General features: G+C 33.6%; 2 protein-coding genes across 2 annotated transcripts; one reads left to right on the forward strand and one right to left on the reverse strand.

The window, feature by feature from the left end:
- Positions 1–624: 624 nt before the first annotated feature.
- LOC140801912 (small ribosomal subunit protein uS7-like) lies at positions 625–2,825 on the reverse strand. Its single transcript, XM_073157281.1, has 4 exons — positions 2,667–2,825; positions 1,661–1,932; positions 1,007–1,210; positions 625–888 (listed from the first exon to the last, which is right to left on the reverse strand). Exons 1-4 carry the CDS (start codon positions 2,724–2,726, stop codon positions 834–836), a joined length of 591 nt encoding a protein of 196 aa, XP_073013382.1. The 5' UTR covers positions 2,727–2,825; the 3' UTR covers positions 625–833.
- A 12,266-nt stretch (positions 2,826–15,091) lies between these two features.
- LOC140801949 (pirin-like protein) lies at positions 15,092–16,658 on the forward strand. The gene is made up of 7 exons (XM_073157346.1): positions 15,092–15,311; positions 15,395–15,444; positions 15,512–15,550; positions 15,624–15,652; positions 15,742–15,804; positions 15,882–15,985; positions 16,071–16,658. Exons 1-7 carry the CDS (start codon positions 15,187–15,189, stop codon positions 16,555–16,557), a joined length of 897 nt encoding a protein of 298 aa, XP_073013447.1. The 5' UTR covers positions 15,092–15,186; the 3' UTR covers positions 16,558–16,658.
- The last annotated feature ends 2,402 nt before the right edge of the window (positions 16,659–19,060 follow it).

The raw sequence follows: 19,060 nt of genomic DNA on the forward strand, positions 1-19,060 counted from the left end.
CCCATTTTTTTATTTACTGTGTAACAAATTGACAAATTGTAATAGAATGATGAATAAAATTTTAGGTCAGGAGAGGGTATAAAGGAGTCTATATATGAGAAAAAAAACGAATCGCATAACAATTTATTCTCAGTAACAGTATGTATCCAAGTTTTGCCTGGTGTCAGTATCCGAGTTTTGCCGAAATTTCAACTATATATATCATCCGTACATCAACTTAGTTTACATAATATACAAATAATAAAATAAAAGTAGACTATAATCAAATCCACCTTCTAATAAGTGAATCTCTAAACGATATTATTATCACATATCATGCTATATATTTGTTCAATACCTTATTCCTCATTGATTTACAGATCAATTATAAATATCACCGAAATCCAATTCATACCCAAATACAAGTGGATAAAGCAATGGTTTTCCACTATCCAATTCTCGTGGAAATTCACCCCTAAGTCCATGTATAGCTTTCACTATATCGCTTATAAGTAATCCTTAGCTACAACAGACTGTCCTTTTTACTTTTTGTTGATCAAAATGAATTTGCCCTACTTGCTACCACAATGATCCAATAACAGTTCTACTGCAAATGCAAATGATAAAAATCATATCCACATGAGATCACGCAAGTCAAAATCCATATAGGAAATTACTGTCTCTAGGATCATCACAAGCAACCTCTTCTATGTTGCATTACATAATTTAATAGATTTGACGAAAAATAGATGCAATGAACCAAGTCTGATAGAGACTAAAAATTCTAAAATAAACAAAGAGAAATGTGCAGCATTGTCCACTCCAAAACTTGCCCTCGCCTTCAAAACCACTCTCTAACGGTTTGCCTTAGCAACACGTTCGATCTCGTCCTTCTTCTTGATTGCGTAGCTGTTAACAACCACCGATCAATATTTACAAATATCACTCAAGGAATCAGCAGCAAATAAACAATAATAACAAACAAGAAGCTTATACTATAGATTACAAAGGTTAAAGTGACAAATACCTGTTGGAAGATCCCTTGGCTGCATTAATTAGTTCATCTGCAAGGCATTCAGCAATGGTCTTGATGTTCCTGAAAGCACTTTCTCTAGCACCAGTGGTGAGAAGGTAAATTGCCTGATTGACCCGTCTCAAGGGAGAAATATCAACTGCCTGCCTTCTGACAACACCAGCTGATCCAATCCTAGTAGCATCTTCCCTTGGCCCACTATAGCAAATTAATTTGAATCACAATTTCATTAGACACTAGAAAAAGTTCCAGAAAACTTCAATCCTTGAGATTGCCAATCTATAGCCTGAATTTGCGGTAAGATTTAGAAATATTTGGTCCAAGCAATACTGAAGACATTTATTAGAATCACATATGTATGAAATTCGAGAAAGAGAAGAAACAAACACCAGTGGCAATCTGAGGATTGATGAATTCATTGGTATAAGACAAAAGTAGCATGCAAGTAAACAAGGTATGAAAGTAGTTGAAGTGATTGGATACATAGCACTGTAACACATTTTAACTTTTTAACAGAACATTCTGGAAACATAATAACACAGTTTGTTTGTTTCTAATAAAACTTTAGATCAATAATGACAGTGTCAAAAACATTTGGCATAAAATTAAAGCATTTTGACTCAAAATACTAGTCAGAGAAATCATCACCTGTTAATGACAGCATCCACAATAACTTGGATTGGGTTTGCATCGGTCAGAAGATGGATGATCTCCATTGCATGTTTAATAATGCGAACAGCCATCAGTTTCTTTCCATTGTTGCGGCCATGCATCATGAGGGAATTGGTCAGTCTCTCAATTATCGGGCATTGGGCCTTGCGAAACCTCTTGACCGAGTATCTCCCAGCAGTGTGAGGAAGAAAGGTAGCATGCTTTGCCGGAGTCACGGCAATGTAATCAGCAAGCGAAATATCACTGACCTGCAACAGGAGATTAAGAAATAGCAATCAATCTTCTAACTCCATGTTGTCATTAGATGTGCCACGAAGAACATGGAGCAGTAACTAGCGGCAAAAAACAAAAAACAAATTACTAAGAAAACCCAAAACATTGTCATGTTCTCAACTCTGTGAAACCAAAAAACCACAATCAGAAATTGCAGATAATGCATCACCAATCTATCCGAATACTCCACCAGGTAGTGAGATGTAAGAATAGCAGACAGGATTCTCATTTCTCCCTATAATGTACTGTTTTTACCAAATGACAGTTCTATCTTTTCGATGAATACCTCAGGATCCTCACATCATCAAGATCCTCCAGTCAAATGACAAAAAGTTAATCCCAAACGAAATTACTTCTTATACTCCACCGTAAATGCTATCATAACACACCAGTTCAATTGTTGCAAAGAAGCATGAAATAAAGCCAAAAATATGCAAACCTCACACCACGTATAGTAGGAAAAGCAAAACCCATTACTGAAATATTTGTATGCATCCACATTTTTCATCCGTCGCTAACTCTTGTCTATGAAATGCTTATAAAAAAAATCCAATCTTTAACTTAATAAATGCTAAAACATTACTCCTGCGGCATCCAACAAAAAAATAAAATCTCCCTAATCTCAGATTATCTAATGAAAAACAAAAAAGAAGCGAACGTTTACACGAAAGATCAAACAAAAGCATCCCAAAGGCGATGGTGGTCAAACCTGGACATCTTCGAAGGACCAGCGATTGAAGAGCTTGACCTCTTGTTCGATCAAAGCCATGGTGAGGCCACTAAGAGATAGATCGCAGCGAGAGAGAGGAAGCTAAGCCTACTACAAAGTGGGGCGCGGCGGACCAGAAACCCTAGCTGTTCGCTATTTATAGCGAGTTGATGGGATCGAACACTAAAATAGCGAGATGGTGTTCATTCGATGGACGGTTCAGATCACATCATCAACATCCTACTCTGGGCCGGCCCAAAATACGCTTAGCTTCTAGTAAAAGGGTTTAATTATCCCTAAACCGTCCTATTTACATTTTGGGGATTTTTAAATAATTGTCATTGAAAACTTCGAAAATATCATAATTTCCACTATGATTCAAAAAAAATATATATATATCAAAATTGCCACTAAAATATTTTGATTTAATAAAATATTCTTAACAGATTATTATTAAAATTAATAAACACATATATAAATGACTAAAATACCCATCCTATTTTTTAAAGTTTAGAGTTTTAAATATTTATCAATAAATTTTGTCTTACATAAAACAAGATATATTTCGTTGTATTATAATATTGAGTATAATATTGGATAGCTTTGAAACCGTTAATAATAATTTATGCAAGTGTAAAATAATCTTCTATGTTATGCTTTAATCATGATTAGTTATATTTAACTCATAAAATAATTTTTGAAAGAACAGAATGATTTCGGTGACAATTATAATATTTTGAAGAATATAACGGTAATTATTGTATTTTAAAAAATTTCAGTGACAATTATGTAAAATTCTCTTATGTTTTAAAAAAAATTTAAATAACACACTATATTTGCATCATGTTATCCTTGCAGATCTTATAATTTGACCATTCAATTTTTAATTTCATATGACATATTAAATTAACTAAACTCAATAATTCTTAAATAGAAGGGTATTAACTTAACCAAAGAATATTCTTTTAGAGTAATAAAAATATAAAATCTTCATGTTGTTAATCAGGAAATAATAAAAATATAGGATCATTCGAAAATTTTCTATTTATTTTTCGTCACATTTGACCCTCAACTAAATCTAATACCACTCACTTCTTGATTAAATTAACATAAGAACAAACCACTTTGGGAGTCTTTCATAAATAATAATATGCACGCCTTTGAATTCAAAAAATCATTAACATGTAAGGTGTCATATGTAATTTCCACATAGTACAAACAAGTTGAATTTCACTCCTATTTGTGGAAAAAGAAGCTTATTTTTCAACATATCTTCAAAAGATTGAGCCTCCGGATAAAATCTAAGTTTCACCTTGCAATTTTTTTCACAGTATATTTCGACTATAAATTCACTTAATTTTAATATTTTCAAACCAATCTATAATTAGATTTGGAACGATTCGTCCATAGGATGATCATGAGATTTTGAGGGGTAGTGATCTTGAAAGTTCAAGATCTAATGGCTTTAGAATGAAGTCAATTAGAGATTCTGATGGGATGGAAAGTTATGGTTAAAATAGTGGAGCAAGGTCGAAGTATGGTAAAATAGTAATTAACTAATGTTGTGGCAGCTGTTGGAGGGTGGTGAATCGTTGTAAAGTAGAAGTAGGGTAGTTACTAGAGGAAGGTGGGGGGCTAGGGTTTGGATGTTTGAAAAGGTTTTACGGTTGTGATCTACTCCTATGAAGATAAAAACGATCTAATTACTATGATAAAACAGTAAATGCAAGATAACTAAACTTAACTTAACTTAACTCAATATTCATTTAATGCTTTCATTCCATGATAACCAATTATGGTTGCACTCCACATATTTATAGAGGCTAATCCTAGACTGATTTTTATTAGGATTTGTGTTATTAGCTTATATTAAAGATAAATATGATTTAGCTAAATAAACTTTTTTATCTTTCTCAAAATGTTTTTTCGTTCTTCTAAAGATAGAGTCCTAATCTGGAGAAATCTTGAATACGAAAGTTGTAGATCAAGATGTCAATCTTTTTCAAGTGGTTCCATAATATTCGGATGACTTCTGACTATCTGTAGAATATTTTTCTAAAACTGCACAGAAGTTAATTGAACTGAACTTAGCTAATTAAATAAACTCTAATCTACTTAGACTCTAACTAAACTATAAAAGTAGAATAAATAAGATATCTAGACTCGATTCATTGAGCCCAATGTCCTTATGATGTGATTCGATTTGACTCGGATCACATATTCTTAAAAATGAAATAAACACCTTTTTTTATTTAATATAGTACAAATTTGGATGGCGATACATACCTACCGATTGAATGTTAGACTATAGATTATTTTAGAGGGAAAACTATTTATTATTATTAATAGAGGGGAAGAGTTGTGACTATTGTTTAAGCCCTTCGTTCATTTCGCTACCATTTGTTTAAACTTTGGACAATTATTTAAGTCTTTGGTCTATTTTTAAACTTCTAACTATTGTTTAAGCTATTCATCCATATCCCAATCTTTACTAGAATTGCCCTCCTCCAAGGTATCAAATAATAATCTTAGCACCTATTTGGACAACCACACAATGATACTATGCCATATGAATGGTTCTATAGTTTTAGATGACATGAAAAATGTAATTATACTACCATACTACCATAGCAGCAAGATCCACCTTCTTCATAGTAGTAAGAAGATTATTATTGAGCAATTTAAAGCTAATTTTTATGAACGCAAGGAAGGGCATTCCAATGAATATAATATATTGTTGAAGTACTTTTTTTCTTATAGGGATCATGAAATTTATGTTGACATCTTAATGGAAGGATTTCGTGTAATGTTTGAAGTGTATCTATTGTATACTAGAGCGATTAGTATGTTTGCAACGAAAATAAAATAAACATTACATTTTTATAATACTATATTAGCTTTTTGAATCCTTTAGTCCAGTAAAACAATCCACAAAAATAGTATATTGGGTTAAATGCATCTTATCCACCTGTTTATACACAAAATCACTTTATCTTTCTGTACTTCAAAAATCTCAAACCACTTCATATATTTATGACTAAAGTGAAACCATAAGTTTTTTCGTTTAACTTAGCTGAATAACGTCAAGATGGCCAAAATGTCCATATCGTGTTTGTTAGAGAAAACATGCAGATTCTAATATAATGCAGTATAATTATCAAAATAGTCATAGTATTCGGTTAAATTTAATAGAAAAACTAACAGTCTCACTTTAGTCATAAGTATAGGAACTGATTTGAGACTTTTTAAAATATAGGTGGTAAAATAATTTTAAATATAAATACAGAGGGGTAAAATATATTTAACCCAACTCTATTTCTACATAATCCCCTAATACGTGGAGGTTCCTATCCTTACTAAACACCATAATTCACAACTATATCGATATAATACATTAACATACAAACGGAATATGACATAGTTTGTTAAAATATTAGCATAATTCATGTAACATACTGACATAATCTATTAATATACAGACCTAATCAATTGATTCTACTAGGTTCTACCTCCATTTGTATTGGTGTATCAAATCTTTGTCTAGCATGGCACATGTTCCACATGATATTGAGGGATGACCACCATTTTACACCCTTTTAACTTTTCCTTTTATTATTATTAAGTTCTCTTAAACCTTTAAATAGATCAAATGTCTTCCTTTTACCACTATATCAACAAGGTAAACCTACGGTATAGTCGAGTGGTTGGGTTCTACCAACTTATGGTTGATGTATCACCGTATGAAATATAGTTATTAGAATTAGATCGAATGTTGACTTGGTTAAAGGTCAAGTTACTATTTTAACTACTAGGTCACATAGTTGAATTACTGGTTTCTTTATAATTATTTTAAATATAGAAATATTTCTTATAGTTCTAAATAATTCTAAAAACTAAAAAAATATATCTATGAAAGCAATAGAATTGTATTTCTTTCATTATTTAGCCATTTTTAACTAATATTTAGGTTTAAGTCCATCAACCCATAAAATTGGAATAAATTATATCTTTATTACACTTTTAATTTTAAAAAGATAATTATTTTAGTTTTAGGACTAAATTACCCTAAGGGTAAATAATAAAATAGTTGAATAATAAGGACAAAGTAATTTTTATAAAAAGAACAGCAACCAAATCAATTCATAGAAAATTGTTCAAATTGCAAAGCTCACTAATAAAACAACTAGTATTGGTTAGTTTTTATGAGGTGAATTATATTTAGGGATAATTCCCTTTTCACTCCTGAACTATCATCCATTTTCACATTGACCTCTAAACTTTTTTTTGGCACACACTAACCCCCTAAACTATCAGAAATACTTCACTTGACCCCTTCCGTTAGGGTTCCGTTACCCATTTCCGTCCAAAAGATGTCACGTGATAATCACCATCCAAAATAACCCTCATTCTCTCCCTCCATTGTTGCGGTCACAACCTAGCCCACCGTAGCCTCCATGGCGTTACCGTCGTCACCTCTTCCGCGTCCACGACGTTGACCACCGTCGCCTCCTCCGCAGCCTACCATCACCCTCCTCTTTGGTGTGCTCGAGCTCGGATCCACCGCAAGATCTACATCCCCATCAGAGCTGGATCTTGGATCAGCGCAGCTTTGGCAGCTACGCTATCGCCTTCAGCGACTATGGTCGATCAAGGCGAGACAAATCCGCCTCTTCTCCAAGCCCCACCTCCGTCACCGTCGCCGTCGCCCTCTTCTTCGAGCTCGGCATCACTATCACCGTCTTCTCCAAGCCCTTTCTCTCTCTCCAAATTCCTCCCCATCGCCATCGCCATCTTTTTTGAGCTCTCTCTCTCAAAATGCCTCACACCCTCTCTCAAGGCCTCGAAGGTTTACTTTCAAATCTTTGTTCACCAAAATTGGGTGCTCTGAGGCGACGGAGTTAACAAAGAAAAAGAACCCATTTGGGAAAATCCAGAGCAAAGACGAAGATGGTGGCGGGCAAAGGAGGTCATTTTCGAGTGCCTTCATGCATCATTCGGTGATGACTGCCTCAAATTCCGGGAGGTGAGGGCCTGTGCTGAGTCTGACGATGAAGGAGCGGTGGAGTTGGAAACCGAAGTGGGCTCAATGGGAGAGATACGTTGGCCGACATACACTTCACGTGGGCAGTCGATCATGCCGTCACCCTCGGCATCCCGCTCGAAGGAGGAAGGAGAAGGGAGAGCTCTTGAAGATAGCTCTAGAGAAGGCGAGAGAAAGAGGCCAACGGCGGCGCGTCATGTCCCTCGAGGTCCACTGACGACTTCGCCGTCAACAGTGATGTGGCCTCTTCTTTATCTTTCATGCAAGAGGCTAAATGCAGAGGCCAAGCCGGAACCACGCATTCCCTACTCAACCACGGCGATCGCCGCTCGTCGCCGGGCCTCTCGGGCCCCCCTTCTGTTCCCACCACTCAGCATCTGACGACGACATATCTAGACACTAGTGGGAAGAAGACCAAGGGATGCACCATTGCCGGCTTTGAGCTCTTTGAGGGGAGAGGACTAAAAATTTTTGGGAGAAAAGAGATTAGGGCAGAGGGCAATATAGGAATTTAAAAAAATATTAAAATATTTAATTTTAGCTCTGCCACGTAACTGTCCCACTAATTCTATTAACGACGTTAGGGGGTAAGGTATTTCTCATAGTTTAGGGGGTTAGTGTGTACCAAAAAAAAGTTTAGGGAGTCATTGTAAAAATCGATGATAGTTTAGGGGGTGAAAAAAAAAATTATCCCTTATATTTTTGGTTCAATAACAAAATTGAACCGATTTGATAGTTGGTTCATTAGTTCAAGGTTCGACCACTCCGTTTGCTCATATTTTGATCATTATGGTGTGAGTGTTGGGGTTGATATTTAATCAATTTTCTACTAAAACATTATATCTGTATGGTTTGGATCTGTTATTGTAGGTCGTGTTTTTTTATAGAGTTAAATCAATTGTCCAATTTATATATTATTCTAAAGAGCTAATATAACTGTCTAGCATATGATTAGATTATATGCTTATTATCTATTAACAAATATGTCATCTCTGTCCTAAACCTAATTCTGGGCTGAAAAAGTTGCAGGACAAGACACAATTGGAGCCCACTGATTTGCCAAGTTATGAATATTCTTGTGAAGTATAAGTCTAAATTTATATTTATAGTTCCATATTGAAACTTATTAATTTTAGAAGTTGTCTTCTTTTTTCTTTAGTACAAGGTAATAACTATATGATGCGAACCAGATCGGATCACATCAAACTCAATGGATTGAGTCTAATTATCTTATTTGGTTATTTGGTTTAGTTAGAGCCTTAGTAGGTTAGGATTTTATTTAATTAGTTAAATCCAGCTCTGCGCAATTTCAGAAAAATATTCGCAAAATATTCTACAGATGTCCGAATAATATCAAACAAGTTGGATAAGATCGCCAATCTCTAGATCTATAGAATACGACTTCTCCAGATTTAGAATCTATCTGCGACAAAACGAAGGGTTAATCTGAGAAGATAATGAAGACTGGTTTAATTCAATTTATTTTAGACTTTTTAATTTAATCTCTATAAATAGGGCCTTATGGCTTGTATTTTAGGCATGTTTGGAATGAAAAATTAATTGGCTTTTGCCCTGGCATCTCTCTCAACTAGGTCATCGGTCTCTACATCTTCCTCTTCCTCCTTTTCCAACCAGCGCCACCTCTTTCGTTGGCACGGTCTTGTCTAGCTTTTAATCTCCCTCTTCCATCGATCCCTCTAGTCCTATAGGGCAGGCCTACTTCTCCCTCTTCGTCTCCCTATCTTAACCATCTCTATCTCCTCGTATGATTTTTACCACAATTGTAGGTCAATCATAGCCTTCAACCATCTATCACATCCGCATCCGCAAACCACTATCATCATCATCGATTGCCGAGCCACCTCCATCAACTACTCGGCCTCCACTCTATCATCACCTCCATCCTATACTTAGGAATTCGTGCCTCCACCCACGGATCCCAAATCCCGTGCAGACTTGAATCTCAACTGCTACGGATCGGATCAAGTCGGTTCGTAATGCTATATTACTACAAAAAAGAGAGTACAACACCTCAAGAAATTTAGTTGGTTCCTAGGTCATCCTTATACAAGATCTAACCAAGGCCAGGAGGTATAGAATCTTTATAGACTGAAGAAAATAATTGAAAAGAGCCGAGGGCTACTAATTGATAACCAATTTGTAGAATAGTTAGCCTCCCTAAAATAGTAACTTAAATAAAAATTTGGCAAGGAAGTATATAACTCTTGAATGCCACATAAAATGTGTGAGAAATTTATATATAACACCCTGCTTTATAATGTAATTGTGTTTACGCCCTACATTTTCACTATTTACAAATCGAGCCCTATGATTTAGTAAATATGTGTAAAAAAACACCCAGTATTAGATTTGAACTAACACCATGAGAATATTCTATTAAATAAAGATATTTTATTTTTAAAATAACTGAAATACCCTTATTTCTAAAATAACTAAAATTTCCTTAGTATGATTTGGTTGAGGATATTTTCATAATTTTTTTAGTATAATTAACTTAACTTAAATATTTAATTAAGTTTAACTAATTGATCTAACGACAAAGTGTGTTTTGCACATATTCGCTAAATCATAGTGCTCGATTTGTAAATATTAAAAATATATGGTGTAAACCATAATTTTATTAAAATATAAGGTATTATATGAAAATTTCTCAAAATGTGTTGAATTCATTAGGAGGAGGGGGTCATCGAAAGGATTTGTATTAAAAAGTCAAAGTCGGCTTCAATGTGAACAACCTAAAAGGAGCAAGCTTTAATCTTGGTAAGAGCTATCTAAGAACCAAGCCTTCGGTGCACAATAGGTCCAGCACTGTTTTACTATGAGCTTCAGAGAAAAGGATTTTCCTTAGTGGTTACAAACCAAGAGACCCAATTCACACTATTTGTTTTGATTAGAAAGGCAGCATCAGAGTTTACTTGACCTGATCTTGAGTAGGTAGGACCTATCTAATTAGTTGCCATGGCAATGTCCCAAGGGCCAAAAATTTTAAGATTGGTTCGAAGTACTCTATAGTTAATGATATTATTTTGTGGAGCAATTGATTAGGTGGACTTCTTCTGTTGGAATATAGCATCATTCCGATATTTCCATAAATATCAAAACCTATTAGAGATCAAGCATCGCGTAAAGATAGCTGCCACATTGGATCCAACTCTTCCTTCATTTAGAGCTCAAGTCAAGCTCAAACCGAGCTCAAGTCGAGTTCACAAGGCTCGCAAAGCTGTGAGCTTTTTTGACGGCCCTAGTCCGGTCTATATATTTTCCTCTTTTTTCTTTTATTAAGGTTCTTTCTTCATATGATAGTGTCCTTATTGATTATCATCGGATGATCAAAAACAAATAATTCTATTTTACTGACAAAGTCTCCGACGTGCTTCCATACAACATTGAACACAAAAAGTATGCAAAAGAAAATAGGGCAATGAACAAACACATGGTCACAATTTTGACTTCAATTTTATGTGCATTAAAATTATAAATAGTTAGGTCAACATGACATATCCAATTAGACCTCCAATTTATTTATTCTATCAGTGTTCTATGGAGTGATAATATTGGATTTGCAAATTGTGCGTATACTAGATTAATGATGTAACTTGAAAGATATACAAGTTCAATGACATCATAACAATAAAAAACTAAAGTGAATTAGAATTGGGATCATGAATGCTTAGTGGCAAAGTGTGACCTACCACCACAGAAATGGAGCAATTTTTTTATAGGCATAAATGCTTCAAACGAATTTAAATTTAACAAACGAGTTGATCCAATATGATGAGTTATCTTTGTATTTGGTCATTCAATACATTTAATGTTAAACGGATCGAGTTATGTCGACTTGTTTATGAGCCGGTAAGAATAATCCATTTTATGACTTAAATAATTTGTATAAATCTAAATAACACCTTGCAATATAATTTATTTAATAAATAATTTGCGTTCGTGTTCGTTTTCGTATTGACTTAATATTGATCCAACCCACCTCAATTGGACTTGAACTCGACCCAATTTGAATCCAATCTTACTTACTCGCCACCCTACTACTATGCATCGTGTGGTCGTAGTGTTAGAGACATTATAATATTAATTCATTACTTAAATAGTTATCTAATATAATATCAAAGTCGAGTTTTATTTTTTTTTTATCTATTTTAGTACAATATGGATAGCTGTATGTTCTCTTAGCAATCAATTATCTACGTAGGGACAATATCTGAGGAGTCACACAAAAGAGATGATATATATACATTCTCAATCATATCTAACAACTTGAGCTTTTAGAGATCAATGGGCTATCTATACATGGAGCTAGAGCTTCATAAATCACCTATCAAATAATACATTTGACTTCAATCTCGAGTACAAAGATACTCTTAAAAGAGCTTAACTTGTTAGGTAACATACTAATAGTTTATGCCTTTTAAGACGTGGGCTCATATACAACGTGGGATCACTCTATATTACGCAAGATCCAAAGATTATAATAGACTCGGCCAGTAATAAAACTTCATACACTCAAACTATGACACCACATACGTGATGCTTATGTGAGTTTGATGTCAATTTTAACTTCTACTTTCCAAGAAAATATATATTTTTTTGTTGAATAATTTAAGGACAAGAACAAGTTGGCCACCAAAAGAAACCCACCAGACATAGAAAGTTAGAAACATGGCACCCAAAATACAAAAGATTTGGACTCTCTAAATTGACAAGGAATCAAGAATTGACCAAGTAAAACAATAGTAGGTATTAAATAGTTGGGAATCCAAGTTGAGTGTTGGCCTTTTAATACTTATGACTTCATCCTGTTTCTTTTAAAGAGAGTGGAGAAGAGAAGAAGCAATTGGAAGGGAAGTCAAAGGGTAAAAGTTTCTTGTGGTTAGCCAAGTGGGTGCCTCAAATGGATCTTGATCTTAAGATGTGAAAGGAGGGCACTAATTTTCCTTCTGTTGAAATTATGAAGTTATCTACATCTATTTTCATAATAATAAATGCAAAGAAAAATAAGGGTGTTTTTAATCAATTTTCTAAAGTATAATTGTGTGCTTTATCAACAGAGAAAATTATAAATAATATCTTATATTTTGACGTTATGAAATTGAGCTCATACCTTATTGAAAGATATTAAGCCGGACCGCATAATTATGGATCAAAACATTAATTTCATACACATTTTCTACGAGATTAACAAAACAGCAGACTTCGTAGCAAACTTCGCACGAAATTTAAATATATATCACTGAGTTCATCTCTAATATACCGTAGGAATTCAATGCTTTCTCAGCTTCCTTTAATAGAAGAAAAGAGAGATTAGGCCAAAACTTAAGGTTAAATTTAATGTAAGAGATATTTGATAAGATATAATAGAAAGTAAAATATTTTCATTCATTTCAAATGATATTTTTATATGTTATAATGTAACATTTCAGATTAAATAATAATAGTTTTGGATTCGTTGATCTCGTGAGATTTGGTATTTAAATACAATTTAAGTGTTCTAATGCTTGATTTGGTTACATTCTACATTAAATAAATATTCCAGTTTATTTTCAAGCTATTATATTAGTGAGAGATGTGGATCAACTGTTTGATAGAAACCAAACACATAAAAACAATCAAACCCTCATCAACTCCCTGCTTTTTGAGCCTAATTAATGGTGAATAGTTGATATACAAAAGAATGATGTCTACTTCCTCATAAAGTTGGTCCATAACACATTTCACCTTAATATATATATATATATATATATATATATATATATATATATATATGTATATATATATATATACTCCACTAGGTAAAAATAAAAAGAAATTTTCAAATAACATCTTATATTGTTATTAGTTATTTATTAACATTGTTTTTGAGAATTTTGTAATCCGACATTTTTTTAATAATTTTTGCAACATTATGAGTTAATTAAACTTAGTCATTTTCAGATGAAAGGGTATCAACCAAAAAAAACTATTATGTTAGAATACTAAAGATAATTTATTTTTTTATAAGAATTGATAATTTTAAAATACATAAATTACCCTTTGGTGGGGTAGATAGGGTGATTAGATTAAAAAAAAAAGGTTTTTTATTTAGTGGAATAAGCTAGGTAAGATAGCACTAGTTATTCAAAATAATATTAGAATGTTATATGAAAATTGTAAGAGAAAAATGAGGGCCTCCTTGTAAAATCTTCAAGGAATACAGATATTAATAAATATAATTGATAAAAAAATGTAGGGTATTAATTTAAAGAAAATTCTGGAAAAAATCTACTTGAATTTTGCATGACTTAATATTCCATTAGGTTTTATGAAAAGCTCTCTTCTATAGTAGAATTTCTATAAAATGAACTCTCTTCTATAGTATGAAAACTATGAGAGGGAATTTTGGATAATTCCAACATAATATTCTACCTTTAATTTTTCTTTTTTATTATAATTTTTTAGAATAAAATCTAAAATGTAAAGCTCGTCAAGTCCATCAACATAATAAGGCCATAATAGATCCAAATTATGTGCATATAATAGTTTATAAAAAAATCTACTAAATATTAACTCTAATATATTTCTTTCTGTAACATAGTTAATAGTACTTAACCATTGAGTTACAGTAGTGACTTATAAGCTGATATGATAATAGATAAACGTCATTGAATTTTTAAATTTTTTTTTAAAAATTACCCCTCAATAACTACTATATTTGGAAGAAATATTATATTTTTCTTAAATCTCCCTTTAATGTACAACTTTTTAATAGTCATGGGCTCCAATTAATGGGAGAGACTTATGTGTGAGATGTGCCTACATCACGATTACATGGATGTGGCATCAGCATCCATCGTCCAATGGAAGTTATAGGACCAAGATCTAAATAAATCTTCTAATGCCCTATTTGTTCCACTATATATATATTGCCCATAGAGAGGAAGGAAAGGTAAAAGGAATGAGATAAGTGGGGAAAAAATTAACCGGAAATTTTATCAAAAAAAATAAAATAAAATATTTAAAAATATCACAGTTAAAATTACTTATAGATGCAAAATAATGTTAATACTCTTGAATAATTTTTTTAAATAAAAATAAAAATAAAAGAATACTTAGATCCTAACGTCTAATGAGTAGTAGTTTAGATATTTTAATTTTTGTTTTTAAAAGTAATGAAGTATTCTTTATTCTACCGATTTAGGAAAACTTTAACCGTTTGAATAATAAATATTTATATGGTAGAGTATGAGCGGTAATAAAGATAAAGTATATGGTGTTTTTGGTAATTTCTCAAACCCATACGTCTATACTAGATCATGATGATGGGATTGAGGAAGAGTTGCTCCTCCTGCTCTCTATATATATATTCTGACCTGCAATTTAGATGCTTATCAATCAAGCGAGTCATCATAGCTTGGTCTTCTTCTCTCTTTTAACCACCCAAGAACAAATACTACAACCAATCTCTTCCTCATGTCTAGCACAGTCGATGGTCATGGGATCCAAAGCTTTGAGAAGCCTAGATATGTGATCAAGAGAGTTCTTGCCAAGCCCCAGCACGAGGGTGATGGAGCCATTGTCAGGAGAAGCATTGGAGGGTACCATTTTTGTGGTTTCATTCATTTTCATGGTTTTGACTGGTTGATCTGAAATGGGTTTGTTTTGGATTTGATCTTTTCAGGTCAGAATTGAGAAATTTGGATCCTTTCCTCATGCTGGATGAGTTCTCAGGTGTGTTTGAATGTGGGTAATTTAGATCCTCTCCTCCTTTTGCCTTATAATTCTTTGCTCATTGCAGTCTCTGCTCCTGCTGGGTTCCCTGATCATCCTCACAGAGGTTTGTTTTCACGAACATTGCCATCTCCTTTTGTTCTCCAATCCTTATTCTCATGATCTTGCTCCATTTGCAGGCTTTGAGACTGTTACATATATGCTAGAGGTAATAAATTTGTCCCTGGAACTAAATCAGAGTTCATCTTAAAAGGAATTTAAAAAGACTGAGATTTAATTGCTTTTGATTGAATCCAGGGATCATTTACTCATCAAGATTTCGCAGGGCACAAAGGAACGATTCACGCAGGCGATTTGCAGGTGTCTTCCAGATTAATATTAATCTTTCTCCCAATTTTAAATTTATTATATGTCATCTTAATCTATTTCTTGATCAGTGGATGACTGCTGGTAGAGGAATTATTCACTCAGAAATGCCTGCAGCTGAGGGAGTTCAGAAAGGTCTGCAGCTCTGGATAAATCTCTCCTCCAAAGACAAGATGTAGCAACCAAACCTTGGACTTAACGTTACTTCACTTTTGATGTCATATATACAAGTTTGCTAATTATTCTTGGGCGTTGCATAGGATCGAGCCGCGGTATCAGGAGCTACAAAGCAAGGACGTAAGCAGGGTCGACAAGGATGGAGTCGACGTCCATGTCATCGCAGGAGAAGCCTTCGGCGTCCGCTCTCCGGTCTACACCCGAACTCCGACAATGTATCTGGATTTCACATTGAGACCGGGAACTCAACTGCACCAGAAGATGCCCGAGTCTTGGAACGCCTTCGTCTATGTCATTGAAGGGGAAGGCATCTTTGGTGACTCAATTGCATCTCCGGTATCGAGCCACTATGCGATCGTGCTCAGCTCCGGCGACGGTCTCAGCGTGTGGAACCGGTCGTCGGAGTTACTAAGGTTTGTTCTTGTTGGTGGGCAGCCATTGAATGAGCCCATTGTGCAGTATGGACCATTTGTTATGAATACACAAGCTGAGATTGAGCAGACTATTGAAGATTACCACTACTGCAGGAATGGCTTTGAGAATGCCAGGCACTGGCAGTCTCAGGCATAGTAGCAGTGAAGTGGGCCAAAGAGTTAAAAGAGGTTTTGTCCCATAGAGAGTGAAAGTTGTCATCATCTATCAAATAATTGAAATGATATATTCTTTCTTCATGATTGTGACCCATTACTACTGTTACTATTACCTTAAACATTACTATCTGTTCCTATTTTGTGAGATGTTGTTGGAGTCAATTTATAAAGCCTTAAGCTCTCTGGGAAGCAATAGATTCCTGGAGCCTGAAGAAGTTAATGAAATGGTAAATAGTCTGTTGCATCGCATCACGTCGTAGTTCGCTTCTCCTGCCATCAAAATCTTCCATTATGACACTTGAGAGGATCCAAGTAAAATTTTTCTAATCAAAGATGAAAGAGATATGAATCATGACATACTAGCTAGCAGCATCTGGGTGATGTTTACCTTAGAAAGAGACAAGGAGTCTGAAATCTGTCCAATTACTTAAATCAATCAATCACTGCAAGTTATGCTGTTCTTTTGATGAGGACATTCAGAATTTCATTTTACAAATGCCATAAGAAAATTGCAGTTTAGCTTGCGATTAAGCACTGTGTGAGAGGCATACACCAGTTTGTTTAATCCTTAATCAACTCCAGGTGACAATAATCCTTTGAAAAAAAAAGATGTCATGATTCTTTGACAAATTAATCTTTGGGAGCAAATTTATTAACTTGAAATTCTGCTATCCTCCGCTCAAGAGATAGCCATTCTTTTCATTCAATTTTATGTTCATGCACACAAATTCTCGATTACCATCTCATGGTAGCCATGACAAGTATGTCGAGGAGTATTGTTACAGATTTAAACAGTTAGTAATCAAAGAAACCAACTAAGAAAATGTTTCTCTAATTTGTTGGAACTCTTTAAGTTCACAATATTTCATCAATGATGCATAGTAGTAGCTTTCTTATGATATATATAATTATAAAATTGAGCGAGAAAAATTAGAAGCACAAAAACTGTTATCAGAAAAATAGTAAAATATAGTTGTTCATCTTTCGGTACAAATTTGCTATATGCAATTATTTATTAGCCAAGAGACATAACAGTGGAAAATACCTAAACGAGAAAAACGAAACAGAGATTACCAAACCAATATAATGACACAATAGTAAAACTATTCATAATTTCGAGAAGAAATGGCTCTTTAAAGTTTCAACACTAAAGAGTACATTTAGTTGAGTAATAGTGTACAGATAATTATAGTTTCATATCAGTATTTGACTGGAAGGTACAGAGGAATAAGGCAGAATAATATTTGGGCAGATGAGTGATATCTGACAGCAGAAAATTTGGGAATTATTTTCAATACTCTTGCAAGTTTTCAGAACAACTGTATATGCCTGTAGATAGGATGAGTTGAAAATTATTGTTTCACTTGCTCATATTTTGTCAATGCTATTTCTTTTATATAATAGGTGTATTATTATCAAAATATTTTTGATAGTTTTCATACTTATTAGGGCACTTTGGGAATAGCTTATATTTACCTATTAACTTATTTAGTTATGAGACAAAGTTAGTATGAGCACAGGTCATTTTCTTCTTCACACTGATAGTAATCTTAGAGAGTAAGAGCATAGAAGAGGATTTATCTTGCAGTTTTGTTTGGGTGACCCTTTTATTCTACCTCTTTGCTCTCTTGTGAGCTCGTCTTATAACTTAATTGTTATTTTTTGAGGTAAATATTAGGATCTATATATGTTAAACTCATTTGAATGGTTTGTTATGAAGTTGTTTTATCTATTTTTGCTTCTATCTATGGTTGTACTATTTTATGCATGTAGAAGACTTTAAGTTTCTATACTTAGAGGAAATGAATGTGCTCGAATTTAAGGATACTAATTTTTCTTCATTGTATCAGAGTTATAAGGGTTATTATAGTGACTTTGAAAATCCTATGTCCTTAAGAAGCTAGAAGGAGATATTTTAAGTTTTGTACACAAGTTGTTTATCAAATTGTTTCTATAATGGATCCAATGGGAAGCTTCAATCATCTTGGAATAGAAAGACTATCAATTTGAATTCACTCATAAAGACATCTTCAAAGTTAAGAGTTAGGGAAGACTATTTAAAGGAGTGACACATAAATGTTGAATGAGCAACATGAAATGAAAAAGAAAGAAAATGATGGCTTGCTAGAAATGGTGATGATATATATATATATATATATATATATATTAAAAACAATTATATGTAGAGATATGTTTGTTATATCCAAGGAGGCCAAAACACCTAAATATGTTTGGGACCTATTTGAGAAACTATTGGCAAAGAAAACTAAAGCCTGATTGTAATTAATAGAGAATGAGTTGTCAAAGGATAATACCTTTTGATGGTGAAGAACCTATGTGGGGAGATCTTTAATTTGGATTCAGATGAACCAATTAGCGAAGCAAAGATAAAGGGATACCTTATTTAGGAGACTTAAAAAAGAGTATTATCCCTTCATCTTATCAATACAAGGTTGGGCTAGATGACCAAATATAGTGAAATT

This window comes from Typha latifolia, chromosome 15 (genome assembly GCF_019914945.1).
Source record: "Typha latifolia isolate L0001 chromosome 15, TyphaL0001v2, whole genome shotgun sequence".
Lineage (NCBI taxonomy): Eukaryota > Viridiplantae > Streptophyta > Magnoliopsida > Poales > Typhaceae > Typha > Typha latifolia.

What these genes read in the sequence shown, in the direction of transcription:
- LOC140801912 (XM_073157281.1), bottom strand. Translation starts at nt 2,726, where the DNA reads ATGGCTTTGATCGAACAAGAGGTCAAGCTCTTCAATCGCTGGTCCTTC. An exon ending in GTGGATGCTGTCATTAACAG is followed by an intron (nt 1,211 to 1,660) that starts GTGATGATTTCT and finishes AATTTGCTATAG; the next exon opens with TGGGCCAAGGGAAGATGCTA. An exon ending in GCCAAGGGATCTTCCAACAG is followed by an intron (nt 889 to 1,006) that starts GTATTTGTCACT and finishes GGTTGTTAACAG; the next exon opens with CTACGCAATCAAGAAGAAGG.
- LOC140801949 (XM_073157346.1), top strand. Translation starts at nt 15,187, where the DNA reads ATGTCTAGCACAGTCGATGGTCATGGGATCCAAAGCTTTGAGAAGCCT. An exon ending in CATGCTGGATGAGTTCTCAG is followed by an intron (nt 15,445 to 15,511) that starts GTGTGTTTGAAT and finishes TGCTCATTGCAG; the next exon opens with TCTCTGCTCCTGCTGGGTTC. An exon ending in CTCTCCTCCAAAGACAAGAT is followed by an intron (nt 15,986 to 16,070) that starts GTAGCAACCAAA and finishes GGCGTTGCATAG; the next exon opens with GATCGAGCCGCGGTATCAGG.